General features: G+C 35.2%; 1 protein-coding gene across 2 annotated transcripts in view; it reads left to right on the top strand.

The window, feature by feature from the left end:
- FBXO8 (F-box protein 8) overlaps positions 1-16,336 on the top strand; it is a 32,159-nt gene extending 15,823 nt beyond the window's left edge. Inside the window, exons 3-6 of one of the 2 annotated variants that reach the window (XM_004682400.2) lie at positions 932-1,058; positions 12,622-12,740; positions 12,887-13,083; positions 14,729-16,336. In XM_004682400.2, the coding sequence (XP_004682457.1) occupies positions 932-1,058; positions 12,622-12,740; positions 12,887-13,083; positions 14,729-14,916 (631 nt within the window). In that variant the 3' untranslated portion in view covers positions 14,917-16,336. The remainder of the gene's footprint in view (positions 1-931; positions 1,059-12,621; positions 12,741-12,886; positions 13,084-14,728) is intronic. The other variant, XM_012725024.1, reaches the window with a different exon arrangement.
- Positions 16,337-20,386: the final 4,050 nt, after the last annotated feature.

Genomic DNA, 20,386 nt, shown 5'->3' with positions numbered 1-20,386 from the left:
GTATAAAGGACCAGGCAAGAAAATAATAATAATGAACAACTATATACCAGAGACATTTTTCGGGGGTAGAATGGGGATTGGGATCAAAAACAGTGGGGGCAGGGAAGTGCACTGTACTATGGTGATGGCACATGGATGATTTGGTGATGGGAAGCCCACGGGGATTACAACTGAGATGGAAAAAGGCTCAAAATGATGTAAAAATAAACTATTATTTTTTTTTAAATAGCTGCACTTCATATCACAGCTTTTGATGCATATGTTGAAGTTAATGAAGGTATAACAATTTTTGTGTTTATTTTCCTTAAATATGCATTATTGCAAAAAAAACACACAGAAGGCCCAGCAATCTCTGCTAACCCTATTCAGTTTTATTTCACATTTGCACTCTAAGGTTAATTAGTAGATCCTTATTCACTTCTTAGTTCAACTTGCAAACTCTGAAGTAAGACTCCTGGGGTTTAAATCCCATCTCCATAAATTAGCTGTGTAACTTTGAGCAACTCGTTATTTGTCATGTCTATATTTCTTAATTTGTATTTCTTAATTTTTAATTTCTTGAATTGTAAAGACTAAGCAGGTTAATCCTACTAAATGTTTTAATTAGTGTCATATTTATAAGCAATTGGTAAATGTTACTATTATTATAAATACCTTATATTTAACTTCATGTAGCATGCACAAATACTATTCATCTATGTAACTCACATTTTTTAAGGGCTATCAAAATTGCTAAGTTGCAGAATGGCCTGTCATGCTCTAGCTAATAAAAAAAAAGTACAGAATTTAAAAAAAAAATATTTTAGAGCTGTAAGATCCTATTTTATTATATCATGTCATTTTACTTTTTTATAACATATGCATGTTTTATTTGGGAAGTTAAATATAGTAAATTTTTTTGTCTGATTTTTTTTTTTTTTCTCTTTTACAGCTTGTGTAAATCCACTTGGGGTCACTGTTCCATATACGATAAGAACCCACCTCTAGGATTTTCTTTTAGAAAATTGTATATGCAGCTGGATGAAGGCAGTCTCACCTTTAATGCTAATCCAGATGAGGTAAGTGAAGAACTTGAGTTTTTGTAACAGTTTATTACTCTCAGACTTTATTACTCTCTACTGCACCTTTCTAATTTATAAACTTGTAAGTAATAACAGGTCACTGAACATGCCTTTTCAATCACTGTGAAGCCCAGGATTTGAAGTTCTGGCACATGACACCATGTGGCAGTGTGACCCTTTACTCGCTCACTTTGTATGTATGCCAGTTCTGGGATGTGTATACTTAATTGAGATACACGCATTCCACTATATGGCGAGCACAAGATATGCTCATCAAATTTTCTCTGCAGTATTTCCTTCCTGTTGCATTGTTTCTACTTAATAAGGATGACACTTTTGACAGAGATGATCTGAACAGCACGTCAAAATGTCCTTAATTATTGCTTTTAATAATCTTAATTCCATGTTGACTCAGAAACTGCTTATATAAAATGGATTCTTGGTAGTTTGTCCTGTGGAAAAATTAACTGGTCAACTTTTAATCTTCTTGCAAAGATATTAGTTGAAATAGTACAAAATATTTTTTAGAATTGGACTTGTGGTGAACTAGATATATATATTTAAGGCATTTCTTTTCTCCTTTAACCAGTGAATAGAAGAATGATACTTTTAATGAAAACTAAGTGATTTATAACAAGTGAAAGTTTAGTTCTGTATGCAAAACCAATATAATATTAATTTCTAGAATCTAACAGTCATCATTTAGAAGGCAAATGAATGGATATGATAAATTTAAGTTTTGCAACTTGACCCTTTATTCAAAATGCCTCTGATAATTTTTTCATAAAATAAGCCTTTTTTATTTGAATTTGGGTCAAATCCAAGTTCACTTCATTCTACCTATGTAGCAACAGCAAGGATGACCCCTTTTTTACCTTGCACCATGGCGTAAGCGTGCTGTGTGAGATTCTGCCACACTCATATACAGTGCGGTGCAGTTTCAGACTCTTGGTTCTTATTAGACTTAGACACTACTTGTTGCTAATGATTCATGTAAAAACCTGATTATATGGTATACATATTTTGCATTAGATATTTGGGTTAGTTGAATGTTTATTACTCAAGAAAAACTGAGGCAGAATAGTTCAGTGTTTTGCTCTAGATACATGAAGAACAGGAAAGGTGATCTTGTTACAAGCGCCAGTCTTATCATACCCACTTTATCAAGGCACACTGGCTCCTGTCATGAATTATACTGATGTTGAGTAAAATTGTCATCTTCAATTATATCACTTGCAAATGTTACATTCTAAGGAAAACATTACTCGGTAAGTATTGAGTTGTAGATTTACATGTCAGAAAAATTGGATGTAACTGCTGAAACTGATTATGGTAAGTAGTCATTCCTTACTAAAGAAATTATAAATTATAAAGTCATTCATTTTATGCAAAGATGAAAATATAGGCCCTCATATACTAAAATATAAGATTGGTAGTTTTACATATCTCAATTAGAAAAACTGGGTGTCAAAATGTTTCCATCTTTGCAACCACATGTATCTTGTCAGTACCTCCTCTAGTGTTGGAGGGGGGGCAGAGAACAGAGGTAAAATGAAAGTCCTTTTTTTTTTTAATCTGACAGTTTTTTTTTTTTTTAATTTCAAGCCAAATGCTTGCTAAGAGAGGAGATTGGAAATATTAATTAAAATTTCTTTAGATCTTCAGATTTTCTTATCCATCCTACCTCCTACTGTTATTGAGAGTTGGCTGTATTTCCTTTTTCTTCACTCCCTGGCCTGACTTACAGACATGCTGGGCCATTCCAGAATCATTGAACTCACCATTCCAGAGCAACCATTCCAGGTGACTTGTAGCTGCAGAATTCTGCTTCTATGCTTTTCTGTCTCTGTAAAGCACAAGTCTACCTTCACCGTGATTCACTTATAGTATCTACAGTATCAGTAGGCAAAGGAAGACTCTGAAGTACACTGTTGGTGCAGAGGAAAGAGGGAAGGTGTTTTAATGGTTGTGCTTCTTTCTGATATAGTTAATTACAACTAATGTTGGTTTGGTTCATTTTTTTTATTCAGATCAAACCTTCAAACTTAATATGTAAGAGAATTATTTATTTTGAGATTTGTTTTTACTTAGAACTTACCTGTGTAACCCATACTTTAAACAGGTCTTAGAATGACTTTTTCTAAATTTTTAAAAGAACTTTAGAAATCAGAAAATATTTTTTGTTTTTTGTTTTTGCTACTCAGTGGAGCACTGTCACCAGATATATTCTTTTGGTTTCACTTAAGCTTTCGAAATAAATTTGTCCTGATGGTATGTAAGTGGTGTTCATTATAAGTACCCGAGATGACATGTATATAATTGTTCAGTATTGTAAAAACTTTACTTTTCCATAATTGCTGGTTCTGTACTTAACATTTTGATAGCAAAGCATCACTAAAATATTATAAAAATAAGAATACTTGCAGCCACAGGGAACAAGATTCTTCAAGGACATCGCATTTCACGGATATGGGTAACCCAACGCCACAGCAGCTGCCGGCAGCGGCTCATGGGGTGGGGGAGGACGTCGGCACGTCTGTGGTACGATGATCTGGCACGCTGTTGTTACCTGCATGAAACGTGGTCTCAGCTACGTGTAAAGTGTTGACCTTGTGCATGAGCTTGTGTACTTTGTGGCAGGCGACCACATTCTAGTCAACGAATGTGCTACAACTTTGACACTAGGCTGTATCTCCCCTGCATGTCCCAGTTATGTGTGTTGGTTTTATTCCACTAGTGGTGTTACAATATAGTAATTTTACTTATCAGCCAGAAAACTTTATTCCTTGTGCTCCATTTGGTATTAAACGTTTTCTTGGAACAGTTATTCTTACATTTAGAGTCCAATAAATTGGTAGTGAACATGGATTAACTTTAATGTGCTTAATTTGTCTATGCAAATGTATTTTTTTAAGTATTTTTATTACTGTGGTCATTGGGATCAGGTAAAAAGTTTTTCTTAAATTATATAAGCATATTTTCCCTGCATTTATAGAGAAAGATACAGTGCATTTAATATGTCGCACTTTATTGGATTGATCTGGTATAGAATGTATTTTGAGAAACACTTTCAATATAATCTGTGCTCATGTTTTAGTTGGTAGAAAGACATAAGCAAAGTATTTTCAGGATGACATTCTCTTGTTGAACCAGTTAAAATATAAACCAGGGAATTTGTAGTTCTGTGTTATAAGATGTATCTCAGGAGTTTATACTCAGTTCCCATGAATATTAAATCTTATTGACTTTTTGCTCCAGTGTACAATAGCAAAATGTTCATGACTGTCACTTCGTAGCACGGTAACAGCAATGAAAAATTTGCTTTTGCTCTTATTCCTAGAGGTAGAAAACACTGATTGTTGCCATCTGACTGGAAAGAGACAGATTTCCCAAATGTATTCTTTGGAGTGATTTATTTCATAGATAACAGACATAGTTAAAGGAGTTACTAGTCTAATGCATTTGACCATAATAGGTTATTATTGCTGATTTACAGAGTAAGTTTTCAAAGGCTTTAATACTTTGGTGCATATCATGAATAGCTGAGAGAAGTATGTTGTTCTGTGGTTTTTCTAAGTTTATTTGATATGTTGTCCTTTTAGGGGAGGTGAAGTAACATTCTTGAAATCATATTCTGGGATGTGGTAGTATCAATTACCTGTAACATAACTGTGTGAATAAATGGATAGACACCAGATTGAATGATTAGAATACCCTTTGTTCACCAACAGTTACGTGATATTTGCCTGAGATCTTTCGTCTTTGTGAAAGTCTTTGAACCTACAATTATTTGTTCTCTTTCTTTGGCTTGATAGTATTAGTTAAAAAAAAAAAAAAAACTGAGAGTTGAGTTTTGACAGATTGAGAGATTTAGCCATGTTCTAGATTAAGGAAAGTGTTCAGAAAATAAGGATAGGGCAACAAACCTAAGAGCAATATTGATTTCAGAAACTTGCCAGGAGACAATGCTGTAAGTATCCTTGACAAGTAATTAGGACAGATCATCCATCACTACATCCTTGGCATGTCATTCTCCACACGCACCTGACAGGGGTTTTCCCAGGGAAGACTGGCAGGCCACTGAGATGCTTTTAGTTTGGAAATGTATTTGCATTTTGATATTTTATCCTTAGTTTACAGACCTGGAAATTGGACTTTATCTATCTACCAAATCAGTTATTCAAGGAAAAACTGAATTGTAGATAGTAGAACCTAAGCCATGTTGACAGTAAGACGTGCATACTTGCGCAGTGCTGATAGCAGGAAAAGGAAAATGACTGAGTCCAAAACTCATCACTTTTGTTATACGTTCAACTGGATCCAGGAGTACTGCTGCTGCTCCACTCAGTTTTAGGGTCTGCGTCCTGCACTGCCCACTTTTCCCTGCCAAGTAGGGTGAATGGACTTGAAGAAACAGAATGTAACGAATAGTAGCTTCCACCATGGACTTTTTTAAAAATAGACTCAGAGGTGGATATAACAGTCATTTCAGTGATACACTGATCTCATCGTGGGCTCTTGTGTGTTGACTTTAACCTTTCTCTATACCAAGATGGCTCAGAATATCACATTCTCATGCAAAAGTTGATATCGCGTTGTCCTCTGTAAAAGAAAGGGACAGACAAATTCTTTATGCACATTAGAAGGAAAAAATACTTCCAGGATCCTCACTTTATACTTCTGCTCATCTTAAATTGAACCAAAGGGAATCACATGAACACCCCTAGACTAAGAGAGAACAGAACAGAAAGGATTATGTGATAGGCTTTGATGTGCCATGGCATAGCTACCTCAGCTGAGATTCTGGAAGTTGTGAAAAGAGTGAAACATCTGCAGCACATTTCTTACCGGTGAACCATTTACAAATTTGTGATTCCACTTTCCTTGTTTCTGAGCCCTGCTACTTTAAGGGCCTTAACACCCAAAAGAAGAATATTGCACCAGACTCTCAATTCAATTGCTTGCAGACTACTTTTTTTTTTTTTTTTTTTTGCTTCATAGCTTTTCCTATCACTGAGAAACAGGAGGAAAAAAGAGTGAAGATAGGCAGTTACGCTGTGGTTGAGATGAGTAAACCCACTTACGAGAGGAGAGTTAACTATGATTCAGTGGGGAAAACAAAGAGATATTAGTGAAAAGAAAAAAAGTTTCATAGTTCTTTCTAATCCTACCATATTTTGTTTAAAATAACTTTTAAAACACATGCAGTGATTCTACATGGCCAGAGTTTAAATCCAGTTACTTCAAATCCTCAGCCATCTGGAGAGGCTAACTCCATTCCGAGCTTCAAGAGTTGGATATAAGTTATTTCAAGCTAATCAAGTTAATTCCATTCCCCTTGGATCAGTGACATACATGCAATCCAGTTCTGAAATTGGGAGAGAGGGTTTTTTCAGATTTTGAATAGAGATAAAGGGATGTAGCTACATGTGTGTGTTCACATGTACAAGCATGCATTCTGGCCATGATAGAGGAGGATGGAATGGCAGTCGCACCTGCGCCATCTTGCAGCCCTGAGGGTCATGAGCAACAGGCTGAGAAGAGCACAGTGGCAGGAAGGAATTGGGTCCGTGATGCCAGCTGTGAGCCTAACAGCCCTTGGGCCATAGTAGTTGGAAGAAGGTAATCCATCTGTTCACTGTTTTTGAATCAGGATTCTTCTTGTTCACACTCAAAAACACCTTAACGTGTCATTACTGGTATTGTTGTTGTTATTACTACCCAAATTCAGTTTAAACTCAGTTTATATAATTATTTTTATAAAAATAAGCATTGGGAATTTCATTAGTTTTGTCCCCATTTGCCAGTGACCATTGAATGAGAGCCAAGTATAGACCGAGAATTTTGGACTAAACGAGAGAGTAAAGTTACAGTATTTTAATTAGGATGTTTTAGCACCACAGTATCCAGATAACCAAAACCAAATTGAAAAATAGGAAATGCATATGAACAAGATGTTTCATCTTTGAATTTTGTTACCAACATAGAAGTAGACCTAGACACTCTGCAATTTCAAGTATATTTCAAAGAAAAATCTGTTTGCCTTTTATTTTCTTATACACTATCTGATCATCTTGACACACCAAATGTGTTTTCATCTCTGTGACCACAGTAGTAGTCAAACCTGAGGTCATCTCTAGATTTAAGTTCTCAGCTGTGATGACACAGTAGATGTCACTCCAGTTATTAGTGCTTGCTTAGAAATCTAAACGACAGTCTTTCTTGCATTTTTGGCGGTTGCAATTGTATGCCATCCATCAGTTGAATTGTGTCTTTTGATCTATGGAAATGTGAAGGAAGCAGCACACTGAAAGCATTTTTATAAACCAGCTAACTGCTCATTTATCCATAAGATGATGTAATTTTTTTTTTATTATTTCATAGTTGTGCCTTGCTGATAATCAGAGTCTTAAGATTTTGGAGAACTACTTTTGATGTTAGCAGTTAATCATGTCATCTGATTGACCTGCTGCCTTTTATTGTATGGACTGCTGATTCTGGCCTTTGAGAGTTTGTATTTTGAGGCATTTCATAGTAATGCTGGAATTTTTGTCCATCTCAAGGTTTTGTTGATGTATTGTTATTTTCCCTTTTCTCCTCAGCTAAATTATATAAACCTAAAAAGTTTATAGCTCTTCTTTAAGTCACCTGGAGGCTTTGTAAAGATAGATTCAAACATGTATTCAATAATATTAAATATCTCTTACTGTATGGCTTTGATCTTGGGAAATTACTTAACCTCTTTATGCTCCACTTTCTCCATCTTAAAAGTGGGGACAATGTGGGTGTTCAGTGGTGGTGGTGTAAAGATTAAGTAAAATAAAATGTTAAATGCACGGTACCGCTAAGTGATCACCAGCATGGAACTCCAGTTCAACCTCCAACAGCCTAAGAGCCAGGTTTTGGGGTCCTTCCTCTCCTAGGATTGTTGGAGTCTGGTAGGTACATACTTGCTCTTCGTGGCTTCGCCTTTAATTTTATTTCCTTGTATCTGGTGAGCATTCTCTTCCATATGCAATAGCATTTTGCTTCAATGGTCCTATTTAGCTTAACCTTTTATGAGGACATTTTAAGTAATAATCACATGTATCTGGGGTGAAATGCTAGTATGCTAAGCCAGTACTGTACTACATGAGTAAGTACATACACATGCTGGTCACGAAAGTACCATTTAAATCCCAGCTTGCTTCTCTGTCTACCATGAAGATTTTAGGGGTATTTCAATGTTTATTTTTAAATTGTCACAGCTAATAAAATATTAGGTAACATTATAAGTCTACCTAGAATCATACAATAAAAGTATCATTTGTATTTGTCAAAGTAAAGTTAGTTATTTAAATATACAGTAAATATATATACACATGGAAAACACATTATTTGCGTGTGATTTTCTTATAAAGCAGGATTCTAAATTAACTAACACTGACATTCAGATGTGTTGTTTTCTCATTAGCTTAATTATTAATCATACCTTAACCTAATAATTTATCATCTTTTGATTAAAATACTTTCTAATTCATAGATTAAGATAAAAAGCCTTTTCCAAAAAAGCTTATTATACCTCATATAGCAGCAACTTTTGTCATTAGTAATTGCAGTAATGATTGTTATGTTTAATTACTAGTAGTAGTTTATCATTTATGAAGTATCTGCATATTCATTTTATTGCTCTGTGTCACTGTGTTTGGGGAAGGGGACTTGAGAACTCACAGTATGACTTTTTCTGTTTGAGTCTTAGAACTGACTGACAGGAACTAAATTATTATTAAAACCCTAAACATGAAATTAATGTATTTTTATCTGACGTCATTATTTTTCCACCTCCCGGAACTCCACTAGAGGAAACTGTCCATTTTCCACTAGAGGAAACTGTCCATTTTTTTAAATCTTCCTCCTTTATGTTAACTTTCCTGTTGACATCTTCCAGCTACAAGTAATTTAGGATGTATGTGTGACTGTTTTTAGCAACTCCCTCTGCATCCATCCCCCTCCAGGGAAGTACCCACATGGCACGGCAGACCTCTCCTGACCCGCCCACTACTCCCCTCAGGAGTGTATTTGTGTTAGTCTGCCTATTCTGCTCCCTACTCTGTCTCTAGTGAATCCTCTCACCTACCACACCTCTGGCCTATACTCCAGTTCTTATGTGCATAAATAAATAAATCTTTAAAAAAAAGAAAAATGAGCAACAACAACAAAAAATATTTTTCAAATCCATCTTTACCCATCGCTCCCTTTCAGCTGCCACGTACTTACCTTCATGCTGTGGAATCAACTCCTTATAAGTCTGACATCATCCTGATTTATCTCAAGGTTATATGACAGAAATGTCTCGGGGTTATCCCCAGATGGAAAAAAAACGAACTACACTATGGTGGTTACAATTCCATAACTTTAAAAGTTGAATGGAGTTGGTATCACTGGGTTAAAGTATATATAAATTAAACAAAGCAGTAATAAATCTGAGGCGTCAGCTTGCTTTGAAATTGTAAAGAAATAAAAATCGAGGCAGGTGAATGCCAGCAGTGAGCAGGGGGAGTGGGATGGCCTCTGTCACCTCCCTGCGGTGCGCGGCCCACTTTCTGACCTCAGCTTGGCCAGCTCTGCTCCTACGTGCGTCTAGAATAAGGACTCCTGACCTGCAGTCCTGGGTGGGTCACACGCATTTGACTTCTGTTGTAAAATAAGTATGTCAAGAAGTGTGTGTGTTCTTCTGGGAAGAAGCTCTGTAGCTGTCGTCAGCTTCAACTCATTACCAAAGCTACAGTGTCTTATTTTCCTTGTGACACAGCCCTTCAAATGCCTAAAAGGCTTCATCTTTTCCTCTTTTCTAATTATCTGTTTCTGTGGGCCTAAAACCCCTAAATTCTTCAACTTCCCCTAACATAACCGGGATTCTGGATTCTCAGCAGTCTTATAGGTTCTGATTTCCTTTACTCACATAGTTCTAGTTTGTCAGCGTGCCGTATAAAAAAAGGTAACATCCAGAACTGGACTATATTATTCTGAATCTGGTAGATAATAGTGAGCTACTTTCTTTTTCTGGAAACTGTGTTAATATCTATATGATTTTCTTTGTGTGAGAGACTCCCCTGGCCCGACTACCCCCCCACACACACACACACACAACACTGCTGGGCATTCTAATCCTGATTGGTGGTTAATGTGTTAAGTGGTCTAGAGGCCTATCGTACCATTCACCAAAACTTTATTAAAACTCAGAAATACTTATACTACTTATTAAACAAATGTATGGTTATTCAAAAGGCCTCATGCTATGATTTCTTCTGTATTTCGTTGCTTACATAACAAGATAGGAATTCAGAGGGTTGTCAGCTTGCTTACTGAACAATTTAATCTGGCCTGGTGCCTTTTTCTATTTGTATCCTTTACCCCTCACTTTGCTAGGCTTTCTGAATTAACCTTCCTTTCCAGAAGAATCCCAGCTTAGAAACTAATGCCTCCTTTCCTCATAAAACCAATAGAGTTGACTTATTTCAAGCCATGTTTAGCAGTGAGTTTAAAACTGTGTATGTACTTACTCTGTCTGTATTTGACTGATTTTTAGGAATTCAATTTAACTAGATTTTAAATTCTCAAATCACATATTTCACAAAAAAGGAAATGGCCAACAGTATGTTTTACAATGCATACATGAGATACATAGCAATGTTAATTTTTTATCATCAAAGGATATTAAAATGCCATATATCATGTAATTAGAGAATTATATACTCTTTAATGAACCATGGTAGTGGGGTTTTTTTTATTTAGTATACTTTTTAAACGTAGATTACAGTAAGTTTGACATCTCTTAAATATCGATTTATATATCAATATAACGAACCTATTAAATAATGCTTAATTGACATTCCTTTGTGTTTGAGTCACTTGGACTGAAATTAAGCACCAGAAATACTTCTAAAATATTGTTATTTTTTTGAATGAAAGACTTTTTGGAAAAAAGTAAACCTGTTTAATTTTTTACTAAATAGATCAACTAAATATACAGTCAACTCTCGATTATTCACACTAATGGAGGAAAGGATGGAAGAAGCATTCCCATTTTTCTCGTTCCTGCCCCCTCAGACAATTGCTGATTTCATTCCAAACAGATTTTTGGCTTTCCCATCTTGATCATGTTATGTTATGTCCAGGATGCAGTCTGAAATATGGCTTACAGTTGAGTGGACAAGAAAGTTTCATGTTTTCACATTTTGTTCTTTATATACATTTTTAAAGTCAGTGCTTTAGCATTGCTCTGGCACTATTAAAATTCACACAAGAATTTGATAGCATTGCTATTAGGCTATTGTGCTGGTGGCTCATAAGATTAGTTTTATATAAAAAACTTATCTTTGAGTTATAATTTACAAATGATTACAACTTTTCAAAAGCATTACTGCATGGCACCAAATTGCTTTAAATTTTTCTGATATAAAAATTTTATGAGTTTTATCTTGAAGAGTTTTATAAAATTCTTCCAACTTTTTGAATTCCTGATATGTATTGTTTCTCAGTACTATGTAAGTGTCGAGGGAAAAAATGCTAAAGGAATTTTATGTGTGAAAACAGTATGTTGCGTGTATATAATACATCATTTTCTCTACCAATTAGAAGCACACAATGTGCTATTATCCAGACATGAGCATTCATGGGAATGCATGTATCTGGATAACAGTGAGTTGAAATAAATACACCTGCCTTTTATTTCAATAACCGCGCATTCAAATACACATAAGGCATTTATTTGAATGTGGCCTCCATATCCATGAGGGAACATTGGTTTCAATGTTTGGGTTGTTTTGTTGTTGTTGTTGATGTTTTGTTGTTTTTGATTTAAATCTAAAGTAGGTACAAACTTATGGTAATGCTCTCTGGAAAACTGTGCATGCAGAGAAAAGGAAATTCAAAGATAAAGCCTGTGAAAAACATTGAAATTGCTTTGCCTTATGATGCTTTGCCTCTGTGTACATTGGAGCTAAATTCTTGTAGCACGTAGCAATGCTTAAAGCCAAAGTGTGTAAGGCCCATAAACCAGCTTGGAACTGTGCCTACTTTATTTTAAATTAGTAATTCAGTTCTTTTTCTTTTCAGAATGAAAGTATTAAGCTATCATTTGGAGAATCACTTTATTTTTTTCCAAGAAACTATTTTCTTGAAAAGTGTATTAGACTATATAGCTAAGCTTTAAGAAGTTATCAGCAGTGGAAGTATTCGTTTCAGGGCTTATTTAAAAATAGATGTAATAGCTTCTCCTCTTCTTCACCCCATTTAGACCATATTCTTATATAGTTAGTTTTAACTGAAAGGAGCCAGAAAATTGAATTAAGATGTACATAGGAGTCTTAACTTTGAATTTCCTACTTTTCATTGCATGGAAACTATCAGTCACAAATAATTTTCAGTGTAAGTTCTAGCTTGTATTTTGCATGTTTAAAGCTATTAAAAGCCTATTCATGCCGAAAAGAATTTATAGCTGTTGTTCCAATGTTGCCTAATTGTGGAAGTTATAAGCAAAGACCAGTTTTATTTATATAGATTTGTCTTTCTCTCTTAGGGAGTGAACTACTTTATGGCCAGGGGTATCCTAGAAGATTCACCAAAGGAAATAGCAAAGTTTATCTTCTGTACAAGAACACTAAATTGGAAAAAACTGAGGATCTATCTTGATGAAAGGTAAAAAAAAAAATAATAAGTTTTCATCAGAAATAAATTAAGTAATGCTTTTAATTGTTTTTTATCAAAACAATGTATTTTTCTTATTGTTTCTTGAGAGAGAGAAAATTAACCAGATTTGTACTTGTTTTTTCTTTTTCTACTAGGAGAGATGTCTTGGATGACCTTGTAACCTTGCATAATTTTAGAAATCAATTCTTGCCCAATGCACTGAGAGAATTTTTTCGTCACATCCATGCCCCTGAAGAGCGTGGGGAGTATCTTGAAACTCTAATAACAAAGTTCTCACATAGATTCTGTGTTTGTAACCCTGATTTAATGAGAGAACTGGGCCTTAGTCCTGGTAAGATAATAGTGAATTCTTTTTTTCCTCACTCCCTTCATCCCCTCATTTCCAGGTAAAAATATTATAAGAGAAATTGTCCTTACTACAGGGAGAAATGCTTCTAGTAATTACAAATACTTGTTTCTCTGCTCGTAGCAATGGCTACTTCAGTTTGTCACAGCTACCAGTTTTATATAGTAATTGGAAGGGGCAACTATATTAATTCTTTAAAATTATTCTTGTTTGAGCACTGACCTGTTTTACTAGCTTAATTTTGAAAGGTTTGAAAAATCCACATATTGCCTAGGTAACATACTGAGTTTTTCTACTACAGTACATTTTTAAGACTATTAGGTTTCGCTATGTGTATATTCTTGATGTAGCCTAAATGACCTATGTATTGCTTTCATGTGATAGTTTTATTTTCTCTCCAAATCAAAAGTTTTGTTGTGCTCATCTTGTGAGTTGTGTTAAAAAGTAAGAAGAGAATGCAAAACATTCACTTATATGAAATTTTTGAATATGCTTTTGTAAGACAGTGTTGCGTTTAGCTTTATTCAGACTGTAGAATTTGAAGTATAAAAACGTAATGAAAAATAAAGCACATAGTATCAAGTATCAAGTAGCCTTATCAAGTAGCAGGTGGATCATGCAGTATGTGATTCTTTTTTTTTTTTTTAAAGATTTATTTATTTGTACATACAGAACTGGGGTACAGGCCAGAGGCTTAGGCATGGTGAGAGGATTCACCAGAGACAGAGTAGGGAACAGAACAGGCAGATCTACGAAGTACACTGCTGAGGGGAGCAGCGGGCAGGTCAGGAGAGGTTTGCCGCACCATGTGGGTCACCTCCGGGGCAGGCGGGAATCAAACTCATGCGGAAGTGGCTTTAGCTTCTGAGTGCTGTACTTTAGCCCACTGTGCCACCAGGGAGGGCTGAGTGTGTGATTCTTTTAATAGGAAACATCAACTATTGCCCTAGTATATATGAAGAAGAAAATGTTTTATTGCCATACCCTCAGCTTTACCTATCTTTTCCTCTAAAGATAAGCTTTTGAGGGTTGATATGTAAATTCTAGACCTTTAAAATATGCATCTCAAATGATAATATTAATTTTATAGTTTCATAAGTTATTTACATTTATTTTATTTTCTTTATCAAGTTAGTACATTTTCTTATCATTAAAGATACTTTCAAATTAATGTTTTTCAAAAGGATATGTAAATAAATATGACTTTTCTTTAGAGTGAGTGGGAAAATAAATACATTAACAGTACAGATGCACTTTATGGGAGGGTAATTGGCAATATCATATTTGAAAGCAAGGGTGAAAATAAAGCCAAATCTGGAATTTTAAAATTTAGAGTTTTCACTGTAAGCTACTAAATTGTTCTCAAGTTCTTCTGATTTGGAGAAAATACATACTGAACTGGTGTTTAGTCAGGATTACTGACCATCCTTATTTTCCAGACTGAGGAGTTGCACAGGACCCAGAGCTTTCAATGCTAAAATTGGAAGAGGCCCCGGCAAACTTGATGAGCTGGTCTTCTCATCTCTCCTTATAATCTGGGGATCTCAAAATTCTGAGCATGTTGTAGTATATCATGCCTATTGAACCACAGAACTCACCAGTAACTTGAAATGTTTCTTTTTCCTCCCAGATGCTGTCTATGTGCTGTGCTACTCTTTAATTCTACTTTCCATTGACCTCAGTAGCCCTCATGTGAAGAATAAAATGTCAAAAAGAGAATTTATTCGAAATACCCGACGTGCTGCTCAGAACATCAGTGAAGATTTTGTGGGGCACCTTTATGACAACATCTACCTTATTGGCCACGTTGCTGCGTGAGCATCATTGCTGGGACTTCAACTTTAACTTCAAACTCACACTACCCGAAGACTGACTTGGAGATATGGGGGGTCACGTCAGTGCTGCTCAGTCTAGCCTCTGTACACAATCAAGCTTGAGTGTACAGCCTTTTCCTCTTTCCCTGCTTTCTTTTCTAGTAATTAATTTCCTTGGGGAACTAAAGAATTTTGCTGAATTTTTCTCCATTTTTCTCATCATGTTTTGCACAAAGCAGAGCTACTGTCTGATACAGCTATTTAGGAATGTTAAACTGACATTGTGCTCTAAAAGACGGTATGTGTGTTAGATTTGCCTGAAAAACTTTATTCGTTTCCATTCTTTTTTAAAATACCATGTAATGTGTACATACTTAACTAAAGAGATTTATAATCATAATTATTTTATTGTAAATATTTTGACTAAAGTCTTTCCTTTTTCTCTCAAACTGAGTTCTGAAATTTATTTGAATCTGATCTGTGGTTGTCGTCTCTGGAAAAGTTGGACATGACTTTACATGGAAACCAATATCAGCCTCTCTTTCCTTTGAACTGCGAAAGGAGTATTAATTTGTTACTACTGACTATGCAAATCTTGCATTTACTTTTATAAATTAATCACTTGACCTTTTCATTTTTAAAACTGTAGCCAAATCTCCATAAGTTATTTAAACCACTTACAATAGCAAACTGTTAAATCTGAGATGTACAAATATAATAATAAAAATGTTATTAGAATGCTAGTAATAAACCTTTGGCTATATCTGAAATAGTCAAACTTCATTATCCTCCTAATCTTGATAATTTCTGAGTCTGCTGAGAAGAAAATATTGAGAATGATAGTATGCATTCATTTAGTCATTCAGTATTTCTCAAGGGTATACAAAATGGACTCTTGCCTTCACAGATCACCAGGCCATGAACAGAAACGCTGCTTCATGGACAGCAAACCTATGCAGTATGTCTTCACGAACAATTATGTCATTCCAAAGTTCCCTGGACATACTTCCAGGTGAACAGCATCAGCATTGGGATGATAAGCCAGGCGATAGGCCGCGCAGCTGGCTCGGAGGCTTTGAGGAGTCCCAGTTCCACTAGTCCCCTCCAGACTTGGCTTTCAGTCAGTCTAGTGGCTACTACAACGGGAGTGACGTGCTCCAGACATTGCAGAGATAAAACAAGGCAATCAAACAACTTTTAAAGTCAAAGGGCCTTTAGCTTGGTAGTAATTTCTAAGTTTGTGAAATATCTATTTTTTACATGTTCATAATTTTGAATTCTATGACAGTAATTCAAATGATCTTCAAAACTAATTTACTGTGTGTTTCAAAATACAGCGTAGTGATATTAATATGTTGAACTTTCCTTGTCATATGTCTCCTCTCTTTGTTGTCTTGGTTTTCTTTCTCTCCATCTCTCTACCATTTGGTTCTCTCTCTGCTTCTATATTTTATCTTTTTAACTATCACTTTTCTTCTTTTGTTAGTATCTAATTCTATTTACTAATTTCCTTTATTTTCCCTTCCTTTTTTTTTCTGTTCTATTTTTCCACCCAGACCAGATTATAAGTGTAGATTGTCACTATTTTTTTTATCAGTGTTTTCTTATGAAAATTCCTGGGTATGTAAAAAAAGATTATTTTCATTGTAATACTGCACACCCATCACCTAGATTCTATCATAAATTTTGCTGTGTACACTTTTACTGCATTCATTCATCCGCTATCAGTCAACCCATCCTGCTGTTTTTATATAGGCCAGAATAAGCCATGCATCAGTAGACTTCATTCCTAAAGACTTCAACGTGCACATCATTAGCTAAAGATAATTTTTTAGCTTTTTTCTTTTCAAATAAAATGGAATGGAATGTGCAAATCTTAAGTGTCCTCAGCAGTGATCTTCACAAATGCATAGCCCTGTGGAAACCAAACCCTTATCTAAATTTGCAACTTGATGCATTCTATCAACAGCTAAGATTGTATTCCACATAAAATACAAACTTTGTGACAATATTGGAGTGATTATCCCATTCAGACTCTATTCTCTCTAGACCAGCTTTCTCAGTTTTTTTTTTCAGATGTAAATGTTGTTCTTTTATGCTAACACAGGTGTTAGCTCAGAGCAGTTTCTCAGTAAATACAATTGAATTCTTTGAACTCTGATGATTGAGTTTTTACATAAGAATAAAAAAAGATGGCCTTAACTGTTCCTACACACACACACACACACACACACACACACACACACGCGCGCGCGCGCGCGCGCGCGCGCGCGCATCAAACTAAATTTTTTAAATATTTTAAAATTAACTCGTAAAAATTATTAATGCAGCCCCAACCTATATATTATTCTAGGTATAAATTCACCTCCCTGGAACTTCTTGTTTTGAATATTTGGACCACTACTGCCTTAGGATTGTTTTATCTTTTTTAACTTCATGGATTTAAATTATTGATCTTATTCTTTCTCTACATTCTTGACATTGCTATTAATATGGTGCTTAACGAGAGTAAGCTTATTCAGAAGGTTTAGTATTTAAAACAATAAACTGTTTATTCTAGTTGGGGTCTGTTTTCCTGTGCTTAAAGTGAAGTTTTTCTCAAATATCATAGAAATAACACCATCTTCAGTTTCTTTTCAAGCATTCATAGGTGAATATATACACTCTGGAACCACACAAAGTAGGGCAATTCAGTAGGGACACCCTTAATTATGTCATTGTTTTTAATTGAAAAAAGCTGAAAACCACTGGAATATCCCAAACTTGAGGCTGTTGTAACCCATAGCCAATAAGTAGTCAACTAATTCAACTACATACTATATACCAGACACTGTACTAAGTGCTAGTTAAATAGGCTAAAACACATCTTCATGATATATTACTATTAAATGATGTTTATAAGTAACATGGAAAACATAATAAATAAAAGGAAACAAAATATGCATATATGTGTACACACATAACTATGTAAGACAAAGTAAAAACCTATGAATGGAAAGGAGACTGGAATAAAATAGAGCAAAAAAATATAGAAACTGCATTTTTTTCCTTATTTTGTCTTTCTAAGTGATTAAAAATCAGGTGTTTTAGCTAGGACACACTTAATTCCACTAAGAATATTTCCAAATATTTTTATTCCAAAGTTGTTTTATTTTTAAAAAACACTTAACCCGTTAAATCATATTGCCAAATGTTTTGTTTTCAAGCTTAGAAAAGATGGTGGTTTTATTTTATTTTTGTCTCATTGAATTAAAAGCTAACAAGAGAAAGATACCAAATCTTTACTGAGGAAATTTTCATTTGTTGTGGGGGTAGCGGGGGAAGACTTTCTTCTTAGCCAACTTGGACAGGCAAGGTTGGATTTAATTTAAAATGATTAATGAGATTTTGTCAGGCTCCTTGACTTCACCACCGCTGCAGTTTGTCAGCGCGACAACCTGGGAAGCCGGTCGCCACTCTGTCGCCCAGACCCCTCCCCAGGGAGTATGTTAACTGGGAGTGGAGTGGCAGGGATACATCACTGGCATCGTCTCTTGGTTCCCGACAGTTTGAAACTCAGGATCAGAAATGTGTATGTTTTGGGAACCGCTATTTCTGAGATGTTGTGTTCAGTCTGCTAGTGGTTCGTCACTTTTTACGTATTTCAGTTGTTGACATTTTCTGAAGGAAGCTTTGAAGGCAAAAACATTACTAGTGTCCATCCGGAATTTATTTTGTTTTTATCATGATCCTTTGTTTCTCATTTATTTTAAAAATGAAAGCAGACAAGAATTCCAGAATCTCAGGTTACTTTCTTTTTGTTTGTTTTAAAGAATCAGGTGTGTGTTGGGGAGGGGGGGGCCGCGGGAGGGGGGGAGGAGGTGTTAGGTAAATTGTTTTCCCCTTTGGAGAAAAGTTAACTATTAGCTTGATCTACTTTTACAATCAACTTTTCAGATGAAACTACTAGGTTATGTGTCACCTGAATTAATACACATTACTACTTTCTCGTGAATTTCAACTTAAAAATCGTCAGATGTGATTAAACCAAATTAGTAGGTGGTCTCTGCAATTTGGCTTTGGTGTTTGCTTGACCATGTAAGAAAGCAATACCAACACGTATCCTCTTATTTTAAAATCAGCCCAAAAGAGCACGAACAAAAAGATCTGCTTTTAATAAAAGCACAGAGAAGATCTTAAGATTATTATTGACCTCTGAGGAATAAGTGTAGAATTTTAACAATTTTCATCAAAACAACGAAAACAGTAGAGTTGTCTCATGCCAAGCAATTCCAGAGCTGTGTGAACAGACGCTCCTTGAGGAGAGTGGCCATGTTTAAGACTGGACTTCTTGCTTCCTGTGACTCACCTGTGCTCCCAGGCAAAGACAGAAGAGCCCAGAGAAGTGGGGTCAAAGCTGTTGCTCTTACTGAGAGAACCAGCAAGCAGTCATCCAGTGAGTAGCTTCCAACACCAGTGTCATTTCAATCCTGAGACCATCAACTGGTTTATTTGTATGTATTAAATACTCAGAAATTGTAGACACTGTTTTCATGGTGTGTGAATTTTATTATTCCTGAAATTTTGGTGCAGAATTACACATTTTTTTTCCTCTAAAACTAAACTGCAAAATGTAATACAGGCAACTGTGTTTATGAAGGATTTTACAGTTACTGATTTTATTTCACTTTGGAGATTTTTCATTTTATTGCACACACACACACACACACATATATATATATATATATATACACACACACACGCATATTCATATATGTATTTCTCCCTCTCATTCCCTTCACTTTGGGGCAAAGAAAATAATGTATAATATTTGCCAAAAGCCAGCCAAGAGAGATATGGCAATTGTCAATAATAACCAGAGAAATGAAAAACCCAAATGAGCCCAAGCTTTACTGGGTTAGGTGAAACCCAATGCATTGGAATAGTTTCCCCACAGGAGTCTTTATTGTGGGGATAAATTTGCATTGGCTTCTGGTCTGGTTCTCTGCCTCAGAAATCTGGTTTTGTCAACGTATTTCAAGCAAATGTGTTTTTAATAGCACTGATTTTTAAATCTAGAACAACAACAAAAAAAGTTATAGTGATAACTTACAGAATATGATCAATACATTCTCTCTCTTTGCCATATTTCAGAAAGTCGATTAATAATTATAGAATCGGAGCAAGACATTACCAGAATCAAAGACTTTGTTTTATATCAAACCAAACCAGATAATTATTGCATCACTCCCTCAAAAGAGGTGATCTAATACGTTCGAAATTTAGTAGCTCAAGTCACTTTCTAGTACGTCTTGCCCAAATTTCTTCCATATTTCTTTATATTTTATACTGTTAAGCAGAATTATCTTTTGTTCTTCCCCTCACCAGTGTCCCTTTTCATTGACTCAAATATCCCTAATACTTGCAATTATTACTACAAGAATTTATGTGAGACTTAATTTAGCCAGTCACCTTATGGGCTTGGTTTGTTCTCC

Source organism: Condylura cristata, unplaced genomic scaffold, assembly GCF_000260355.1.
Source record: "Condylura cristata isolate star-nosed mole 26May11 unplaced genomic scaffold, ConCri1.0 scaffold00014, whole genome shotgun sequence".
NCBI classification, from domain to species: Eukaryota; Metazoa; Chordata; class Mammalia; order Eulipotyphla; family Talpidae; genus Condylura; species Condylura cristata.
The sequence above is the reverse complement of the archived record's forward strand: the minus strand, read 5'-3'. Positions and strand labels throughout refer to the sequence as shown.